This window comes from Fundulus heteroclitus, unplaced genomic scaffold, assembly GCF_011125445.2.
Source record: "Fundulus heteroclitus isolate FHET01 unplaced genomic scaffold, MU-UCD_Fhet_4.1 scaffold_152, whole genome shotgun sequence".
Lineage (NCBI taxonomy): Eukaryota > Metazoa > Chordata > Actinopteri > Cyprinodontiformes > Fundulidae > Fundulus > Fundulus heteroclitus.
This window is the reverse complement of record NW_023396564.1, coordinates 1-20,408: the sequence shown is the minus strand read 5'-3', so window position 1 is coordinate 20,408 and position 20,408 is coordinate 1. Positions and strand designations below refer to the sequence as shown.

Genomic DNA, 20,408 nt, shown 5'->3' with positions numbered 1-20,408 from the left:
AAGCATGACTTCATGTTGATAATGTCAGAAATAAAGCAACTATCAGATGATTTCAGATATGTGTCAGGGAAGAGGGCTTTTATTAAGTAGGAACAAATGCTCTGCACACAGGATCACGGTAAAATCCTCCACAGTCTTTGATCCATTCAAACAAAAGTGCATTGTGACATGAAAATGACCATAGCATTATTAATGCACAATGAGGATTTCAGACATCGCAATAATTCAACCTGACTTTAAAGCTTCAAAAAAAATTGATTGAGTGTGAATCTGTCAACAAGAGTAAAGGAAAGCGGTCTGAGGCTAACACTGGACAGCAAGGCCCTTAGCTTTAAAACATGGTTATTCTGTTATAAAACAGACCACAGGAGGTGAGGCTGTGCATGAGCTGGGGAGGGCGAAGCTCCCATCTTGCAGGCTCTCATGCTACACATCTGCCCTTTGGGCATAGAGCTTGTTCCAGACCACAGATAATCCTGAAGGTTACTATAGTCGCCTTTTTGAGGCTGCTTTACATTGTTTTAAGCATTCTACCTTGGTTTAGTGGGACATAAGACAAACTATAATTCAGCCAATGTTAGCCGTTAGTTATCTGCCGTCACAAATGATCACGATTCCCAAATTAGCTTGAATCCGTTTGGCATCTGGTCATTTCTGGCTTCAGTAAATGTTTTGTGTGAGAGTTTCATCATAGTGAGTGTCACCATGACCTTCCTTTGTTTGAAAGGCTTTAGTACCATTTCTAGGGCAAGGACTGGAGAGTTAAGCGTGGCGGCAGACTAAATATCATGTGATGTTGTCAGCGGGTTCACACGCTTTTGGATAGTAGGCAAGCTGCGACCCCTAAACATCACTCAATGGTGTTTTCACAATGACCATTTGACATCCTATATAGCTGGATTTTGAAGGCCCACACTGTGGTTGGTGGAGCTTTGCTGCAATCAGACTATTTCAGCTCAGGCCCTGCCAGTGTTCTGCTGGCGTAAACCCGTCTCATAAAAGCCACCCCTCAAACTGGGAGTTGACAAACCAGATTTAAGGGGGATATACCATGCTTTTTAGTTCCTCCTTTTCACATTGAAATCAACCATTATAAAGTGGAACTGCAATGCTTTGGTCTGAATTCCTCGTCAATTTCTTTTCGTGTTCCCCTTCCTACCCCCGTTTTAAACCGCATCTAAGAACACCTTGTCTTGGTGCAGTCTCTTTAAATTTAAAGGAGGCCCTTGCCACCCCCCCCCCCCCCCCCCCCCAGGTCACAGAGCGTTTAAAAGTTGCTATGAATCAGCAAAACAACCATCAAAATGACCCTCCTTTCCATCGACTTAGCCACTGACCGTTGATGACCTTGTACAGGCCTTTGTCCTCCTCCTCCCTCTTCAAGTTGATCATGTCTTTGGTGTGGGCGATGGCCTCTCTCAGTCTGCTGCAGTCTGCAGACAGCTCCTCCAGCACCTGCGGACTGGCCACGCTGGACACCAGACCCACCTCTTTCAACACAGCCTCGGCCTGCTCTTCCTGAGAGCTCAGCTCAGCACACAGGTCCTGAGGAGCAGTAGAGGACCGTCTCATTCTGTGAGCCCACTCATCTGGGAGAGCAGCTCTAATATCTAACTGGCCGTGTACCTGTATCTGGGCTTCTGCTGTTGCATCAGTCCCACGCAGACAGCTCTGGATGTTTTCCACAGCCGTCCGACACTCCTCGATCTTCTCAGACAGATGCTTTCTCACAGCCATAATCTCCTCAAAAACATCTGTGCAGTCAGTAAACAACTCCTTCACCTGCTCCATTCTCTTCCTCAGCTGGGTCTCCATCACCTGGGATGTTTGGGGGAGGGAGGAATTGAGAGAGAAAAGGCTCAAGAATTACTGTTCAATTCAAAATATAGACCAAACCGCTCTATAGAGAGACTATCATAGTGTTGCTTACCTGCAGTTCCAAAGGAGCCTCATGGCTCAGCAGCAACTTCTGAATTTCAGTTGACTTCTTGTGAAAATGTTCAATATTCTCCTCATTTGTTTGGATCTCATCCTGCAAATCAGAACACTCTTTCTTAAATGTGAATTAAAGGTACTGAATCATCTTAGTTCAAGAGTCAGATCTTACTCTCATGGCAAGAACTTGTGGTTCATTGTGGAAGGGATTGCCTCCTGCAAACAGGGCGAGTTTAGCTCCAGCCCAGCTGTCCACCTCGGCTCCAAGCATCAGCTGCTTCTCCCACAGTTCCAGCCCCACGCGAAGGTTATCCATACAGCCATCTGTCTTTTCAGTTACCTGCAAAAGCAACAGGGGAAAATAGATGGATGTTGGAACAACATTTACCAATGGCAGTCCAACTACGCCGCTGAAAGGCGAGGCAGATATGCTGTTTTGGGGGGGTGTAATTTAGGGCTATATTAAGTCTTTACATTTCAACTTCTTCAAGGTGTGAATAGTACCCTCTGGATTGGTGGAGGGGTTATGAAACAACATGAAAATGTAAAGGAACAAAATGTTTCTAAATGCTGAGATCATGGGATTGTCTATAAGACTCATTCTATGTACTGCAGCTCTATGTGTTGTTTATGTTGTCTGTGTCTCTCGTTCCTTGTAAAGCATCTTCGAGTGTTCTAAAAAGTGCTATAAATGTTTGGTATATTATTCTTCTTATTATTATTATTATGCTCTTGCTCAGATGCAAGACATCAGATTTAAAGTGACTTTTTGACCTATTTTGTGCTTTTGTGTCTCTGCCTCAGCTCAGTGTTTTTGTACCTCTACCGTCTTGACTGACTCCCTGTGTACTGACCTTTGGACGCTTATTAAACCATTTCTGAAAATTGTCTAAGTTGTCATTTGAGTCCTGCCTGCCCAGTTTGTATGCACCAACGATTGACATTTTAAAAATGTCATATTAATATTTAGCTAGTATCACAGCTTTAAGATGAACATCAAAACTGTATTGGCTTTCAACAGAATGAAAACCTCACTTTGTATTAAATTGCCTCTCATATGTATGGTCTCAGAGTTGACAGAGATTAAGTGATTAGAAGTGTTAAGTGTTTACAAGCAGAAAGCAGAGAAACTAGCAGAGGGATATTTCAATGAGAACCGGGTCTTAAATGGGTTATGGACTTTATAATAGCATAATTTGTAGAAGCTTATGTCCACACTTCATGCTGAGCAACTACATCTCAGCATCCACGAGGGGTTAACACTAAGGAAGTCATCTTTACCCAGATGATTGTCTTCAGGATGGTCCTAATAGACTACTTCACTTATTACCAGCTTAGACGACCAGCATTGCAGCTAAAGTTATGTTTATACTTTGCAAGATGGCTGGTATAATACACACTTTGATGAGTGTGAAATGTATTAAAATATGTCCAACCTTCACAGGAAGAGTCTAAATACATACACACCGCAGTCTTAACCTCAACCATTCCATTTTCTATAGCTAAGTCAAACATGCTAAACATCATGTCTTGAACGCTCTTAAAAACAAAACTATATACATTTCATGAATGTTGTTTGATTGAAATGTTCTGTTCTTTTGATTTTTTTAAGACATTTCTTATTGGTTAGGGAACTGTTGATAAAGTACAAATCATGATGTTGTATTTTTTTATGTTGTAGACCTCAATACCCTTTAAAGTTCTGTCCAGGTTCATGCTCTCTGCAAGTCTTCATGTGTGCTAAATTATGTTATGTTAAGTGTTTTTGGTCATAGTAACTGGGTGATGGAAAAGTAAAAGGATCTGAAAACAAACAGTAATTGCAGTGAATAAGTTCACGGGTCCATACGTCTAGCCAGTTGTCCATCAATGTATCTGCCTCGACTTCAAACGGAATCTCGGTGCAGTCTGGGAACTTCTTCAGATCTGACTGGAGTTGTCTGCAAGCAGCCCTCATTTCTTCCATCTTCTCTCCAAGACCAGCCAACTCCTCCTTCATATCACCCATCTGGAGGAGGTGTGAGAATAGAACAAATGTTATTTTGAATGGTGTAAAATCATTTGTGAAGCAAACGTAGACTTCATGGACTCACCTTTGCTATACTTCTCTGTAAGTTGTCCTTGCCCATATAGGAAGCCTGATCGCTGATGCTCTGCTCAGCTTTCTGAATAGTGGAGCTCAGGTGACTGCGACAGGTCTGGAACTTCTTCAAAAGCTCCAGCAGGACATTGCACTGTTTTTTCCTGCAAAAGCCAAACACAACAAAGGACATTCCCATCAACATCAAAAACTTGTTTTTCCCGCTTACTTTGCATTCGAACAAATAGGCGACCAGACATCTGAAAAACCAGACTTGAACTTTGATTTTATTGCATTTTCCTCAGTGATCTAATAGGAAAATAGTCTCATCTGACAGGATCACCTTCCTCCATACATTTGGGGAGCCACCCACGTGCCTTTTGGCAAACTCAAAACGTGCTTTCTTATTTCCAACACTTTGACTTAGAGTTTGTGGCAAGAAATTTAATTTTGGTTTCATCTGATCACATGAAATTCTCCTAATCCTCTTCTGGATCATCCATATGCTCTCTGGCAAACTTTTGGGCATTGCTGAAGCTCATGAGAAGAAGAGGAAGTCTTCAGTAGAAAGAAATAAGACCAGAGTGGATTAACCCTCCCCCTGAGAAGCAGAAGAGCAGGTAAGATGGTCTTGCACTAGAAAGACTAGAAAGCAGACTGTCCTGGGAACATTCAAGGTCAAGGTAACTATTTGTACCTTAGGGTAGATTTGGCTGCAGGAAGAAAGAGGTCAGAAAGGAGGTTTTACAAGGCTATTGACAGAAAGAATGACTAGCTTTGGTGTTCATGTTAGTAGAGAAGGAGTTGTTAGCCACAAACAGCTTTCCTGTCTGTTGAGTGGTATGAAGCTGATCTCAGCGTACATCCAAACTGATGATAGGCACAGTCCTTCCAATAAAACAACCAACTCGACTTCTGTGGTAGCTAGTCCTTATAAATGCTTCTCTGTTAGCCTAATGCACTTTAGCTATCAGGAGAGTAGCTTTTTAGCAGCTTAATTGTTGTTAGAGGTAACATTTCTACAATAATTACCATTGGCAGAATGGCAACTAGTGCAGAGATGGGTGCACCCTGCCTCTCACTCAATAAGGCCCATCCAGCCCATGACCCTTCAGGATATAGACAAGACACAATCAATCCAAGAAGACCTCGGATAATCCTGGGCAGCAGGATGCAGAGAAGATGACAGCATCTCAACAGCGTTCCAACCAAAGAGGAGGATCTGCTTTAGAGGGTGACCTCTTCCTGTGCTGAGGATCAGGGTTCTATTTTTATGATGGAGACTGATTAGGAGCTAAGTGTCCCAAAGAAAACTGAAATAAGCAGCCCTACTGATGATAAAATGAAAAAAAAATTAATACTTCCTATTTCTGACCCATTTTGAGTAATTTTATTTAGGCCGTTGAATGCTTATTTGTAACAGTGTGTTATAAAATCTAACTTTAACTCTGTCCCATCCTAGAATGGATAATTTTCATGTAGGTATAATGAAACGGTTTCACTTACAGATTAGAATTAGTGCGCTTGCCTTACCTGTCAAAGAAAGCTCTTTGAGTTTCTTCCCACTGAGCTTCCAGGTCCTGAAGGAGGTTCTCTTCTCCTCCCTGTTGCTCCTGCAGTTCCCGGAGACTCTGAACCTCAGACTGTTGAGTCTGGAGCTGGCCCTCCAAGTCTACCAGAGCACGAAGCCTAGAAAGTCAAACAAGTTTTAGAAATCACGTAAAAAAACTCAGGCTTTCATAACTCCAGTGTGTCTTCATGTAAAGCCACAGCATGATATTTAATCTGCAGGTCGTCACAGGGATCACCATAAGTAATGCTTAAATTGCAGTTATACATACAAAGTCACTCTATAGCAACTTCCAGAAGCTTTCTCTACTTCTTTTAAGTAAAAGAAAACTCATCACTTTACTTTCTTTAGTGTTTTGTCTCATATTTCGTAGTTTTGTACATTGTAATGAATATAACTGTTGTGATGAAAAGGCAGGGTTGTAAAAATGTTAATATGATGCATGGCCTTTAAATTTTCTATGTGCTTCATCCTCATTTAAAGCTCAATGAATTAATTAGGGAAAGGTGAACTCTATCAGGAGAAACGTGTCCTGAGATGTATTCCAGAACTCATACTGACGGTAAACTGGTTGTAAATGACGTACGTGTGCTGCACGGCAGGCATGGTGGGCTCTTTCAGGCATTGCTTCTCAATCACATCCTGAAGCCTCGTCAGCTCCCCCAGTGCCATCCTCTTCCTCAGGCCGACAGATTTGCTTTGAGTCTCTCTCTGAAGGCCTCTCTGCTGGCTGGCCAGCCCATCGTCAGCCTCCTCCAGCCTTCTCAGCAGGACAGTCACCATGTCCAGGCAGGAAGCTGGGGAACCGTCCCTGGTTACTGTCAGCCTCGCTCCCTGCAGGAGCAGGTCCAGTTGAGGTGCCTTCTCCTTCAGACTGTCGATGCTCTGTCTGATCAGAGATAGCTTGCAGCGGCAGTCCTGCAGGACCACAGAATCACTGCAGGGGGCGCCTTGGACCCCGGATATGTCATCATCCACCTTGCGTAGCGAGATGAGGAATCGGTCGAGGGCACGGGCCGCTGCTTCACTCTTCTGGACCTGCTGACGGAGTTGATCCAGGCTGGCTTTATGGGTCTCAACTTCTCGAGTCAGAGGGAAGCATTCTCTAGGGTCCAGGTCGCTGGATTCAGGGTCTAGTCGTGACAACTGGTCTAACTCACTCTGAATGTTGTCATGGAGCTCCTTTAGGGCAATCAGAGAAAAATTTGGTGTTTAATTAAACATGAAAACACGTTTCGAGAGCAGTGCTAGATGAGGGTCAGTAAAAAAAAGTCAAAATATCAAAACCTCCTGGATTGACTTCTGAAAGAGCTGCAGTTTACCTTTCAGACCAGCCAAGATAAGCTAAAATAAAATGTTCAATCTATTAAATAAAGTACAATATTCATTCCCATGAGGCTCCTTTGTCAGATCAAAAGTACCTTTTAAAATAAAAACCTATAAGTAGATTTTAAACATACATTTCATTAAGCCCACATTTCTGTATTAAAATGTTTTTATAGGTCTGATGTAATATCCTGAGGTTAAATGTTCTGTTTTCATTGGCTATAAGCAGAAAACGTCATAATTAGCCAAAAGACAGGGTTAAAACATTCACTAATGAATTTAAATAATTAGTTTGACACAGTACTGAAAACAATTAACTTTTGAATCTAAATTTTATATATATATATATATATATATATATATATATATATATATATATATATATATATATATATACACATATATATATATATATATATATATATATATATATATATATATATATATTATATTGATATTTAATATATTGCTTTATATATTAATTTAATAAATATGGTTGTATTAATTAATTAATACGTTTTCATATGGCTCTATACAACAGCGTATAAGAACTTCTTTACAATAAAATCCGAGATAAAAGACAGAAAAAACTAATAAAGGCAGAAATCTGGAATAAAACGCCACGCTCCTACTGAGTATTAGTAAACGCTCCTGAATAAAAGAGTCTGGTCTTTGAATCAGAGAGAGCTGGTCCCAGGGCCTGGGTACCGTGACTAAGAAGGCTCGGTCCCACCAATGTGTATATTTAATTCTCTGAACTTTTAAGAAGAACTGTGATGATAACCTCATGCAGAGGGGCCAGACCATTAAGAGCCTTAAAAACAAACAATAAAAGTGTAAAATCTTTTCTATGAATGGTGGCGGTAGAGGGTCGACACAATGGGGGTGATGTAGTTGCGTCTGTAGGTTCAGTTAAGACGTGCTGCTGCATCTGACACCAACTGCAGCCTGTTGAGGGACGACTGAGAGACACCGACCTAAAGAGTGTTTACAGTAATAAATTCTGAAGCGGATAAAAGCGTGTATATCTTTCTCACTGTTTGAAAGAAAGCTCAACCTTAGCTAAAAGACGAAGGTGATTAAAACTCAATTTGATTACTGAATGAACTCATTTGTTAAATTTAAACTCCTTGTCAAAAATCAGGTGGGATTTACTTTAACTTCTGACTCCCCTTTCGTTTATTCTGACACGGACCTCAGAGACTCTGACTAGCGAGTACAGGTGAAACACATTCGTTAAGTCTAGAGCTCGTCTGACAGCAGACCTTGATATCTTTCAGGATGTTAGTGTTGGCCAGGCTGAAGCCAGTGATATCTTTGGACTGTCTCAGGTAGCGGTCCAGGCGCTCATTAAAGTCCACCATGTGGTTCTCTGTAGAGTCAATCTGTCTGAGCGCAGCGCCCAGCGAGCTGCCTCTCCTCTGAAGGTCCGTCTGCTGTCTGCGCCACAGCTCCAGCAGCTCGGCCTTCTCTTGCTCCAGCGAAGCGTCGCCGCTCAGCTGGGAGTAGTGGGAGCAGTGGTTGGCGTACTCGCTCCACAGGAGCTCCGTCTCCTGCCTCAGAAACTGTAGAGGGAAAGAAGAGCTCGAGTCACCCTCCCTGGCTCATCAGTGTGACACGGCTGGTGGTTGCATAACTGTCATCTCCTGACAGGAACCTGTATTTCTTGGAGTCGGGTATGCAGTCCTTTCAAGGAGATGAAGTCAGACGGAACGTCCCTGAAGCTCTGCTCGTTTTTAGCCAGATGAGCTTGCAAAGTCCTTTTGCAAGTTTCATACCTGGAAGCCCCATGGGTTTAAATCCAAAATAGCAAAAATAAAAGTCAGAATATGATATCAAAATTAGCAAACGCACCTCTTATAACTAAAATGATTCTGTGATAAAAATGCACCTTTCTAAAGCTTCCTTCTTTGTGATTTCCTCCACAGACGTTTGCTTTTTAATGTCCGTCTTCTCCTCAGAGGTTTTCTGCACTGAAGCCTGGGCCACCTGAACCGCAACGACAGCAGGATCCATCATCTCTGTGTGGTTCAGGCCTTATTTCAAAATGACTTTTATTGCTCACAGAAAGTTTGAGCTGTGTCTACAGAGAGCCTGGTTTCGATAGAAGACGGTCGTACCTCTGCTGAAAGCTGAACTTTGTCACTTGGTTTTTCAGATTCCTTCTGTGTGCTCACCTCTTCAGCAAAGGCTTGGTAAACCCTAAAACAAAGCATTGGTAATCATAAGAGTCATGTTACACTGAATTTGATCCTTCAAAAATATTCTGTTGTTAAATATTTGTAAATGCATTCCCACATCTAACGGAATTGCCAATTTTCAGGTTATTTCTTACTTTTCTATTTTCCTACACTCATGTGAGATCTCATGACAGTATTTCCTATGAATATTTATGAATAACTTCCTACACGGCTTCTTATAATTCTATCAATATTTTCATTATTTATCATATGGGCCTAGAGAGCTACAGATCTAAATCTAAGTGTATGAAAATGACTGAACCTTATTCCCCAAAAAAAAGAAAAGAAACTGTCATTGGTTGGAAAGTTGGATTGATTCTCTTCCTCCAGTTGGTCGAAAAGTTGCAAAACATAAGCACACAGCTCAAAACAGTGTAGTAAACTGTCAAGAGATGCAATTGATAGCTTTCTGACAAGTGTCCTGTCTGCCGTGTTTAGCCATCACCTCACCTTGAATCAGGCTGTGGTGAATCCTGCTCTCCACTGAATTGGTGCTGAATGGCAGCCAGTCTCTGTTCACATTCCATCAGCTGAGTCTGAGCCAGGCGATGAGCGTCCGCGGGGCTCAGAGTGCCACACAGCTCTTTCAGAGCCTCCAAGTGCTGCCCGGCCTCTGCAAAGTCAGCTGAGAAGCAAGCCTGGGGAATGGTCGCACGCAGGGAAACAGGGAGTCAAAAAAAGGACAAGCGACTGATTCTAAAACTAGAGGATAAGCTAATCATGAATATAATATCTTTCTATATAAAAAAACAACAACATTGTGCTTAACATTATTATGACTTGTGCAAATCCCACATACATTAAAATGTTTAAATGTGGCTTAAAAGTTATAAACAGAGGCCATCCTGAGACTGAGGCTGGTGACAAAGATTAATCCGTTTAAAGCGTCTCTTTCTTGTCTTTCGTGGGTATATGCTTTTCAGTTTAACTGAAAAACATACACAGTCTCTGTGAGTCAAAAATACGAGGTGCAAAACCTTTTCCGAAACAGGAAACCTGTCAGCATGCTTTCTTTGACTTGTTGATATTTCTCCACTATTTCCTGTAAAAGTTCTCCAAGTCTCATAGATTGAGAGGCTATCTCTTGACACAGCTCCCTTCAGGTCCTGCGTTCTGCACATATTCTGTCAAATTTAGTTCTTATGTTTATCTGGAGCATTCTAAGACATTTGTTTTCTTCTGGAGAAGCCATTCTTTAGTTCATTTTAGAGAATGCTTGCACTGGAACTCACCGGTGTACAATCAAATCCCTCTCCATCTACAGTTCTCTAACTTAATCATCTGATCAAATTGAATGTTATTTTTCCCTCTGGAATTTTATTGATCATTATTCCATCTGCCTTGACTAGAAACTGTCCAGATCAAGATAAGCAACATCAGAGCATGATGCTTCCACCACTATGTTTCACTTTGGGTCTGATGTTTTTATAGGGATGCACAGGGTTAAATCTGTGCAAAACCTGCTGTATGGAGTTGTTGTTTTATTAACACATTGTCCATGCAGTGTGTTCTATTTGGAAGAGAATACTAAATTAAATTATATAACAGTCAGGTTTACAAGTGAGAAAACATTTCAAATGATTTAAGGTCCTATTTCTACTTCACAAAAACTATCATCATCAGAAAGCTCTTATCAGTAAAGTTGATCCACTGTTCAGAGTTCAGTTCAGTGGACAAGCCAGACCCAACCAGAACACAGCCACCAGATGAATAAAAAAAAAAGAATGCTGGTTTTTCTTTACCAACCATGTCAGTTGAGCTATACTTTGTCATGACTGCATGTATGCTTACAATTGTATCATTACTTCTCTTGACATAACCATGGCTGGTGTTGTTAAAAAAAACACAGCATCCCCATGAAAGGCAGTAAAAAAAACTCACAATCACCAAAAGTCCCATTTACAGATATTTTTGAGGAAAGAAGAAGACAACAACCAGATAGAATAAGCTCCATAGCCATCGCCTGAAGCACACCTAAAGATGTAAGGCCAGGGTATTTACTACCTGTGTTTGCCCTTTTAAGGAGGACCTTAAGTGCATCTCACACTGCTTCACAGCTGTGTTAAAATCTTTCCTTGCTACTTCAAATCGTAACTGTTGCAAAAACCCTGAGATATCAGCTCTCAGATCCTGGAGCAAACAGAAAATTAGTTCAAAAGCACACAACATGTCAGAATTCTAATTACTTTGAATGCATTTGGGTTAAGAAGGTTAGCAACAGACATTTCTAAATAATTGGATCCTTAATGAAACATTGTAAAACTCTTTAAAGCTTAGAATCAGGAACAAAACTCTGAGCGGTCCTACCTCCCACTGCGACTGGACAGACTGGGTGAAGAACTCCATCTCTTTGAGTTGAGAGTGTGTACAAAAAGCCTCCATGCCCTCGGCTGCTCTCAGGAACTCCTCAAGCAACTCTGGGTCCAGAGTCTTCAGAGTCTCCTGATGACAGAGGCAAGAAATTCCCATGCAAATATATTAATCACACCAGGTAAAGAGGTAAACCCATTAAATCTTTACCTCACCTAACAAGCTAGCTTGAAAAAAATCTCCCTGCTATAGGTTAAAATAAGCAATCCAGTGCATGCCTTTTACCTGATTCTGAATGTTCTTAAAAATAGTAAAATAGGTTCCTCACGTTTACTAATCAAGTTTTAATCCAACATGGAGAAGCTGCTCATGATAAACTTAAATACACCATTGGTGCTGTGATGCAATTCTTTACTATGACTGTTACTGCTGCAGGATGTGAGAAACTCAGCATGTGCAGCTATGAGACTTCATCTAACTGACATAACATCTTATTGACATAAACAGGGTGAGCAACTGGAATTTATCTTTTCATTTTTCACATGCTAAAATAGTTTTAACATAAGGAGATACGACACAGAATATTCAAATTCTATATACCTCCTTTACTGACGCTTGCTCCGCTGATAATCTCTTATCTTTGAAGACAGAGATGGCTTCCATGATGTGGGCCTGCAGGCAGTGCTTGGCCTCCTCGAAGTGATTCCTGGCCAGGGCCTGGGCCTTCACATAGGCCTCTGTGTAGGCCTGGGAAGGAGCTTGAGCCAGAGAGGATGCTTTAGTTAAGAGATCCGGTGATTCCGCTTGAATCTGAGGAGTCCCTGGTGGAATTGGTTGAGCCTTAGGACCTGTCTGAGGTGATGATTGAGCCCTGGGCTGTGTTGAACTTTGGGCCTTGGTCAGCACTGGTGATTGCTGGGTTTGTGGCGGGAACTGGGCCTGGGGTTTGGGGGGTGGCAGTGATTGTGCCCTAAGTTCAGGCACTGATTGCACATTGAATTGATTTTGTGACTGAGCTGCTGGTTGGGGTGTAAATTCTGATGCTATGTCGGACTGCTGTGTAGATTCTTCACCAGGTTTGCTGGGTAACAGAACCACAGGCTTTTTTTGCACCTGAGGTGCAGGTGTAGGTTGTATGGCAGGCACAACACCAGTTACAGGTAGTGAGTGAACGTTGGGCTTTGTCTGTGATGGTGCCATAGCTTCAAATGTGGATTGTCTCTGATCCTTCTCTTTTGCTGAGGATTCAACATTAAGCATGGTTTTTGCTGTAGCAGCTAACTGCTTGTGGTCATTTACAGCTTCTGTCGTTGAGTGGGCTGACGACTGTCTCTTTGGCTGAGCTGGCAAGTCAAACACAGTAGGCAGATGGAACTCTGCTTGTGCCAGAGGTTTGGGCTGAGGAGGCGACACGCTTTTGATCTCAATCACTGGGTGCAACAGGACTGTGGGCTGAGGAGAGCCATGCTGAAGGGGAGGATTGGACTCACGCTGACTTGTTTTGGCATGAATTTTACTTTGCAGCAGCGGCTGATTCGGGGGTTGAGCTTGGAACTGGCCTTGAAGAGTGTATGGTTGGTTCTGTGTAGAGAGCTGAAGATGAGCTGGGTCTGGTGGTTGTAGTTGTAGGGGTATTTGAGTGTGCATCTGGGGCTGAGATTGATGTTGCATGTGGACGTGATGCTGAGCTGGTAAATATGTCTGAGACTCAGGCTGATGATAAGTCTGGGGCTGTCGTTGTGGCTGAAACCAGCTCTCTTGTTGGGTCTGGCCTTGCTCTCTCTGTACTTTAAAAGTTCCTGTCTGGGGACTCGGTTGGATTTGGCTCTGGGAACTGATTTGAGTAAGGCTTTGAGTCCAGGATTGAGTCTGCGGACTTATTTGAGGCTGAATGGAGGGTGGACCCAACACATACCCATGGGGTTTGATCTGAGTCGATTGCTGAGCCCACTGAGGTAAAGCCTGAGTTGCTGAATACCCCTGAGAATGTGAAGCTTGAGAAAAATGCTGGGAGTACAGCTCTGAAGCGGGAGGCTCCAGTTGGGGATTGGCTTGATTTTGTAGTTGTTGTTTTCCTGTCCATTGCTGAGAAGGAAACTGAGGCCGAGGGTAAAGCAAAGGTTGAGCTGTAGCTTGAAGATGCTGAATAGGCATTTGGGTTGAGGCTCGAACTTGCGGCCAAGCTTGCAGTTGACACTGAGGATAAAGACCATGGTGCAGGACTGGTGGCTGGGTTAGAGTTGTGGGATCAGGTGCTGATTGATCCTGATAATGGACTAAAGGTCCAACCTGTGTTTCATGGTACATTTGTGTTTGAGGCTGATTCGCCCCAGATATTGGTTTAACAATATGCTGAACCTGGCCAATGGAAATAGCATCAGTTTGAAGGCTTGATTTTTGCTGGGGATGGATTTGAGCCTGGGTAGCTGACTGGGGAAGGGTCTGACGATAAGCCACAGGCTGAGGTGGTGGGGCTGGAGCTTGATTTCCCACATTTGCTGGGACCTGAGGCTGGCACACAGAATAAGCAGGGAGCTGAGACTGTTTTTTCAACTGCGGCTGAGGGTGAGAAGGCGTTAAGCTTTGCTGACCATGGGATTCAGGCCTGCCAGTTGTTGGTGGCTTAGGAGACGGAGGTCTAACAGGAGCCCAGGACTGTGGATGATTACGCAGCTGAATGTGGGAAGGCACAGGAAGCTGGATGAAACCTGATGGCGGTGCCTGAATTGGGGAGATGGGTCGGACTGGAGACCCTGCCTGGACCTGCAGGGGCAGGTGAGGTCCACAGAGGACACTTGTTTGAGGGTGACCGTGGCATTGTGGAAGTATTTGCTGCTGTGGCTGACTTTCACTTATTCTGGTTTGGGGCATGGTGGTTGGAGATTGCTGACTGTCTGCACAAGAGTAAACCAGACTTTTGGGCTGGAAATTATCCTGGGCCACTGACTGCAGCTTAGCCTGAACATTAGGCTCTGGCTGATCTAGAACTTGTGATTTTGTAAAAGACAGGACCTGGGATTTAGTCCTGGTGCCCAAATCCTTTTCTGTCTGTTTTATACGTGGGTGTGGTTGTTTTTGATAGTCTTGAGGCTGCTTCTTTTGTTGCTGTTGCTGCTCTACCTTCCCAGCAGGGTGTTGTTGTTTTTGTGTTTGCTTTGTCACCTTTGCCTGTGATTCAGGGTGTGCCCTGTCAGTTGATGTATGTTGTGAAACAACCTGAGCAGAACTTGTTGTCTCTCTATTTACTTGTGCCTTGATTTGTTTAGTCTGAACTGGCTCTTTTGCGGAACCTTGTTTTTGAGACAAATCTGGGCTTTTCCTTTCTCCTAGGACTGTTTTCTGAAGCCATGGGCGGTTCTTCATGGCTTGAGCCTTTCTGCTCTGAAGCTCTTTTGAACTCAGAGATTTTTTCTTTGCAGGTGGTTGCTGATGTATAGTATCCTTTTCATCAGCTATTTGTTTAAAGGGTGTTTCTTCTTTAACATTTGTAGGTTTGTGCTGTTTAACTTGAAACTGAGAGCCTTTACCATGACTCTCTTGTTTCTCTTGCTTATCCTGGCAAGGTTGTTTTAGACTGAACTCTTGTTCCTTCTTCTCTTGTACTTTTTGCTCCAGTTTATGTTTTAAAGCATGTTGCTTTTCTTTCTCACATTTTCTTGTAAGACCCTGTTCCAGGGGTTGTTGCTGGAGTATTGGACATGTATCTTGAATTTTCTCAAGAGGTTGTGCTTTGGCATCTTGGCAAGCCTCAGTTTGTCCCTCTTCAAGTACCCTTGTACCTGTTACAGCTTGTGCATAGGTATATGGCATTGGTGGAGACACCATCTTTTCTTCTCTGTATTCTTGCACTATTATCTTTGGCACAAAGGCTTCTTCACTCTGATGTGAAATAATATTAGTTTCTGACCGATGAGCTGGCAGTCCAGTCTCTGATTGTCTCAGGTGTTGAGGTTTTGCTTTAGCCTGGATGAAGACCTTTGATGAAGGACCGGCTTCCGGAGGGCTTCTGCTTCTCTCCCTTCTTGCGCCCAGGCTACTGAGCAAACCAATAGCTTCCTGGAATTGAAAACGTACATTATAAAATCATCTGCTTGTAGCCTATCTCTCTCTCTCTAGATATATATATATATATATATATATATATATATATATATAGATAGATAGATAGATAGATAGATAGATAGATAGATAGATAGATAGATAGATAGATAGAGTGTGTGTGTGTGTGTGTGTGTGTGTGTGTGTGTGTGTGTGTGTGTGTGTGTGTGTGTGTGTGTGTGTGTGTGTGTGTGTGTGCGTGTGTGTGTGTGCGTAATAACAACTGGCCTGGGACTGGGACACTGCAGTTTGGACTCGTTTCTGCATAGCAGAGGCATGAAGGTACTGGATAGGAGTGGTTTTCTGACTAGTCATCACTACAACCTGCAGGTCCTGCTCTTCCATGACCACCTGGCCCTCCAGCTGAAGACCACGGAAATGATGACCTGCAAACCCAAATGGTGCTTAATAAACCATGTCTTATCAGATAACATTTCTGTGTTCCTCATAAAAAACCTGAGGCAGAGTACTCCTGTTCTGTGGGGCATCATACCCTGGCTCTGGGGTCCTGGCTCTGCAGCTTTTGAGTCCGTTCTGTGGCTTTCAGCAGCTTGTACAGCTCCCTGGCTTCCATTTCCCAGAGTAGAAGTTCAGCTAGTCTGGTGTCCAATCCAGATACACTGTGCTGGAGCTCTGCACAAACCTGTTCTGCTTCAAACAGGGTTTGCATCACCTAAAGCAAATATGATGAAGCCCAGTGACATAATTAACATATTATACATGGCATATGTAATGTTTATAAAATTGAGACTGCTAAAACAGACATAGAAAAATATATTTTAAAAAACATTGCAATGCATGAGAATGTATTCTTACTTCAGGTATAGCAAGCCTAAGTTTCTGCAGCTGATCAGGCGGGCATTCTGGAGATGGCTCAAGAGCCCCAAGATTTACTTCTTTATCTTTCTTATTGTGAACTAATTGGGGGGAGAAAACAGATTTTTTTTTATTGAAGACATACTGATGGAAATCAAAAAAGAAAGTGAATAATAAGCGCAATAAATGACAGATTTCTCTGTTGTTCTGACCTGTAAACGTTTCCTGTATACTCGTAAAGGACCTGCCATTGCTTCCAGAGGCTCTTTTAGAATCATTGTAGCCTCTCTGATCAAATATTGGAGGTCCTGGAAGTTGGCTGGGGTATCTGCACTGGGCTCTGTTGTGTTTTCCTGAAGAAAGAAAAGCACAACAAAAGATAAGATACGCAGAGATATCCCCAACATACTGACAGTGGCAGCGTCATGTTGCAGGGATGCTTTTCTTCAGCAGATACAGGGAAGTTGGACAGAGTTGATAGGAAGGTGGATGGAGGTAAATCTAACCTAATCTTGCAACTGAACCTGTAAGAGGCAGCAGAAGACCTGAGTCTGGGATGGAGGCTCACCTTCCAGCAGGACAAACCATGCTGACTATAAAACCAGAGCTATAATGAGATGGTTCAGATCAAAGTAGATTTACGCATGTTTTAAACACAACCTTTAGCTGTTATACTATACAAAGAGTAAAAATTTTGAAATCTGTTTTCATTATTTGATTATATATGTTGTAATTATATTCTTCTTTTTCTTTTACTCTTTAATTTCTTCAATCATAAAAGGAAAAAAAACTAATGGACTAGTCAAAGTCCAGATCATCATCCAACTAAGAATCTGTGTCATGACACAGATGGTTTCTCATAGATGCTCTCCAACATGTCAGAAAATGTTTAACATGGCATTGTATTTATCCACCAACTAAATTCTGCCTGACAAAATGAGTCACTACAGTCACTTGTCAGTTAAAAATCCAAATCATGTTAATCTAAAATCACAGATCCCACACTGTGTTTCTTACCATCCTGTTTCTTTGGACAAACTCTGCCCAGCGCTTGTTGAGTTTCCGCAGCTCGTCTGCCAGGCCTCTGCTGGTCTGAGGGTCTGTTGACTCCATTAGGAAATTGCCCACCTCATTTAAATGGGCATACCTCGAGCCCCACTCACTCATGGACTCAGATGTTACCTGCACAAAGCCATGCAGAAGAAGCAGAGATGAGAAATGGTGTTCCAGTAGAAAATAAATTGTTCCAACTGGTAGACAATCCTTGAAATGTCTCAATGTTTGGTGGGGTTCCCTTGGGATGATTTGATAAGTACATATTTTACCTGCAACTGAGAACTCTTTTTCATTTTGATGAGGCTGATTTGTTTCCAGGTCATAGACTGTTGCCACACTATTACTCACGTCTCAAAAATTCTAAAGCACTTGAAGCAAATTCTGTTTTTTTTGTTTTGTTTTGTTTTGTTTGTTTGTTTGTTTGTTTGTTTTTGTTTTGGGGGGTCACTGTTCATTTTGTATGTTATTACTACTGTTACAACTATACTTGTTTACTCTATTAAACAAACTCAAAAGTTGTCACAAAAAACAGGTCTACTAGTTAGGTGGTTAGACAGACTTAAACTCGAACTGTCATTAAATGATTCCAAAATAGATGTCTGAGTGTCATACCATTGATGTGTTGCCATGGCTGTGCATTCCAGAACCCTGTTCAAGCCAAGCCTGAAGGGAGCTAAGGCAGTCATTGTACGAGTCCCAGGCAGACAGCGCTCGGCCCATGGCGTTCTTGGCTGATGATACCTCCTCCAAAACAACAGCAGTGTTCTCCTCAGCTGCTTCACCTGTTGACTAACATGGTGGCTAATCTGCAGCTGAGAGGCAAAAGGCCGACACGTTACATCTCTTAGTTATTAAAGTTATAGTAGACTGAGTTCACATCAGTGGTTTGCACACGACTGAAGCTAATACATCTGTCATGCAGCCAAAGAAAACCTACCGAGGGCAGATTTGCTTGAATATTTCTCTGAAATCTGTTTCAGCTTGCGAAGTGTAGCTTCCAGCAAAGAAGGCAGTTCCTGCTTGTTTATTTCCTGTATTCGACAAAAAAGATTTTTCATCTACTTTAGCATCAAGTCTTATTTAACAGAAAAAACAACAACACTTATGATAGCAATTCAGTGCACAATAAACATCAGACATCGGGTGTGTAATGCTAAAACGTCTCACAATATTAAAATGCCAGAAATTCCTTTTGAGATGAACTATGAGTTGTGGATCATCCGTTAGGAACATGACAACAGCAGAGAATAATTTTTAGCTGTCACTGGAACTCTGAACAGGGTCGGACTGGACCGGAGCTGGACTGTAAGCTGGGCTATGGATGGAGCACCATCAGTGATAGGGAAAAAACAGGTGATGTGAATAAAGTCAGAGAGAAAGTCAAAGCTGCACATGTAGGGTTGTCTTATTGGACATTACCCCATAATTCTATACCAGGAGGCACTCCAGAACGTATATGCATGGAATGCCCTCACCAGGGTCTATTCTGTGGTACCAATCTTTGCCTTATTCCAGTTTTTGCAGGACGTCTATGTCCTTCTTCTTGTAAGTGCTTTTTGGGTCTCTTTTCAGGGCTTCATGGGCCGCAGTAATAATAATTATGTGGGTTTCCTGTAAAAGTTGCATATGTTGAGGTACAACTGTGCATCTCACTTTGTCTGCTGGTGTAATAGTGATGTTTTGTTCTCCATGGATGGATGATACTACCTCCCTCATTAGTAGCTACACAAGAAACATACCGTGTAGACAAAAGGTGGAATATAGAAAACATCATACAGCTTGGTCTTCAACGGCTGTCAGGCATCAAGCTGTGCGCAGAACAACTGAGCGGTATGAGGAGTTTTTGTAGAAGTCAGTTTTGGTGTTGAATACTCCAGAGTCTTTATTGTCATCAAGTGACCATTATGAAACTTTAGTTGAGTCAATAAGATACACAGACACACATCAAAGACATAAATGTTCAGGTGGAGTGTACCAAACCACAACACTTCTTGATAAGCTAAAAGGTGTGCAAATAGTCCTTAGCATCTGATAAGATTTAGGTGTTCAAGTCAAAAAAGACACATAGCTGTCAATTTACAGAAATATGTAAATTACTGTGAATTCCAGTGATCTGATTCACAAATCCATCTTGTCCCACTGTTGGAGAACGGTGGGCTAAAATGGGCCAGCCAATCACTTTGCAGCAATATGGTTTAAGGCGGAACAAAAAGCTGTGACAAAAGCAATAGCTGCTGAGTCCACAGCCGAACCAACATAAACATGGCAGTGCAGGAGGACGCGCACATAGCTGCTGCTATCACATCTGTTTGGTCAGAATCCACAATTTCAGCTTTGAAAGAGGAACAGCCAGAACTCCCTTGACCAGGGTAACATGTTGTGGTTTCTCATGATGCCTGCTGTTAACATTTTTATCCGATACCGTGTTACAACCAACCTTTGGGAGTCGGGCACTAGGTGTCGCTTAGCCACATCTGATCAGACGGTTCTGCTGAATGTTCCTCCTTTCCCCGAACAGATTCGATGGGAGCAGACCCAGATTGATAATGTGCCGAACGTAGAGTGCCACACATTATCCTACATACTCTCCAAATAGGCAGAAATCCCTGGTGCAAGATGAGGCGAGCTCATGGAGACTAATCCAGCCAGAAAGTACTGACTTTAGAGGTTGTGAAATTTTACGTTATTTTGTCCTAATTACTGTCTGTGTCAAAGTATAAACATCTCAAAGCTGTATGCATGTCCTGCGAATAACATGGTGCAAACTCTCCATTTTACCTCCAGGTTGTGAAGCAACAAAACATGAAAAATATCAAGGGGGTTGAATAAATTGCAAGGGAATGTATCATTACAACTTGTTAAAACCCAAACTATTTAATTGGCAAGGCACTAACTGAGCACTTATTGATGCATGCTTTAGAGATGTCAGGCCTACTGAGAACCTACATGCCATTCTTGTAGCAGCACTCTGACTGCC

General features: G+C 42.4%; 2 protein-coding genes across 2 annotated transcripts in view; both read right to left on the bottom strand.

Moving 5' to 3' along the window:
- LOC118558730 overlaps positions 1 to 2,017 on the bottom strand; it is a 50,543-nt gene extending 48,526 nt beyond the window's left edge. The window contains exons 1-3 of the mRNA XM_036129276.1: positions 1,931 to 2,017; positions 1,627 to 1,818; positions 1,338 to 1,545 (exon numbers count right to left, since the gene is read on the bottom strand). Of these exons, the coding sequence (XP_035985169.1) occupies positions 1,338 to 1,545; positions 1,627 to 1,815 (397 nt within the window). The 5' untranslated portion in view covers positions 1,816 to 1,818; positions 1,931 to 2,017. The remainder of the gene's footprint in view (positions 1 to 1,337; positions 1,546 to 1,626; positions 1,819 to 1,930) is intronic.
- A 72-nt stretch (positions 2,018 to 2,089) lies between these two features.
- LOC118558728 lies at positions 2,090 to 18,193 on the bottom strand. The gene is made up of 16 exons (XM_036129272.1): positions 18,044 to 18,193; positions 17,393 to 17,557; positions 16,521 to 16,728; positions 15,788 to 15,945; positions 12,062 to 15,517; positions 11,459 to 11,593; positions 9,602 to 9,789; positions 9,032 to 9,113; positions 8,803 to 8,900; positions 8,569 to 8,689; positions 8,177 to 8,476; positions 6,172 to 6,767; positions 5,549 to 5,704; positions 4,029 to 4,179; positions 3,785 to 3,943; positions 2,090 to 2,275 (listed from the first exon to the last, which is right to left on the bottom strand). Exons 1-16 carry the CDS (start codon positions 18,149 to 18,151, stop codon positions 2,090 to 2,092), a joined length of 6,267 nt encoding a protein of 2,088 aa, XP_035985165.1. The 5' UTR covers positions 18,152 to 18,193.
- Between the last annotated feature and the right edge of the window lie 2,215 nt (positions 18,194 to 20,408).

Excerpts from the sequence above, each read along its gene's own strand:
- LOC118558728 (XM_036129272.1), bottom strand. The coding sequence starts at position 18,151 with ATGGGCCGAGCGCTGTCTGCCTGGGACTCGTACAATGACTGCCTTAGC. Across the intron at positions 8,690-8,802 it reads AAGAAGGAAGCTTTAGAAAG|GTATGAAACTTGCAAAAGGA; the intron begins GTGCATTTTTAT and ends TGGGGCTTCCAG. Across the intron at positions 4,180-5,548 it reads CAAAGAGCTTTCTTTGACAG|GAAAAAACAGTGCAATGTCC; the intron begins GTAAGGCAAGCG and ends TGGCTTTTGCAG.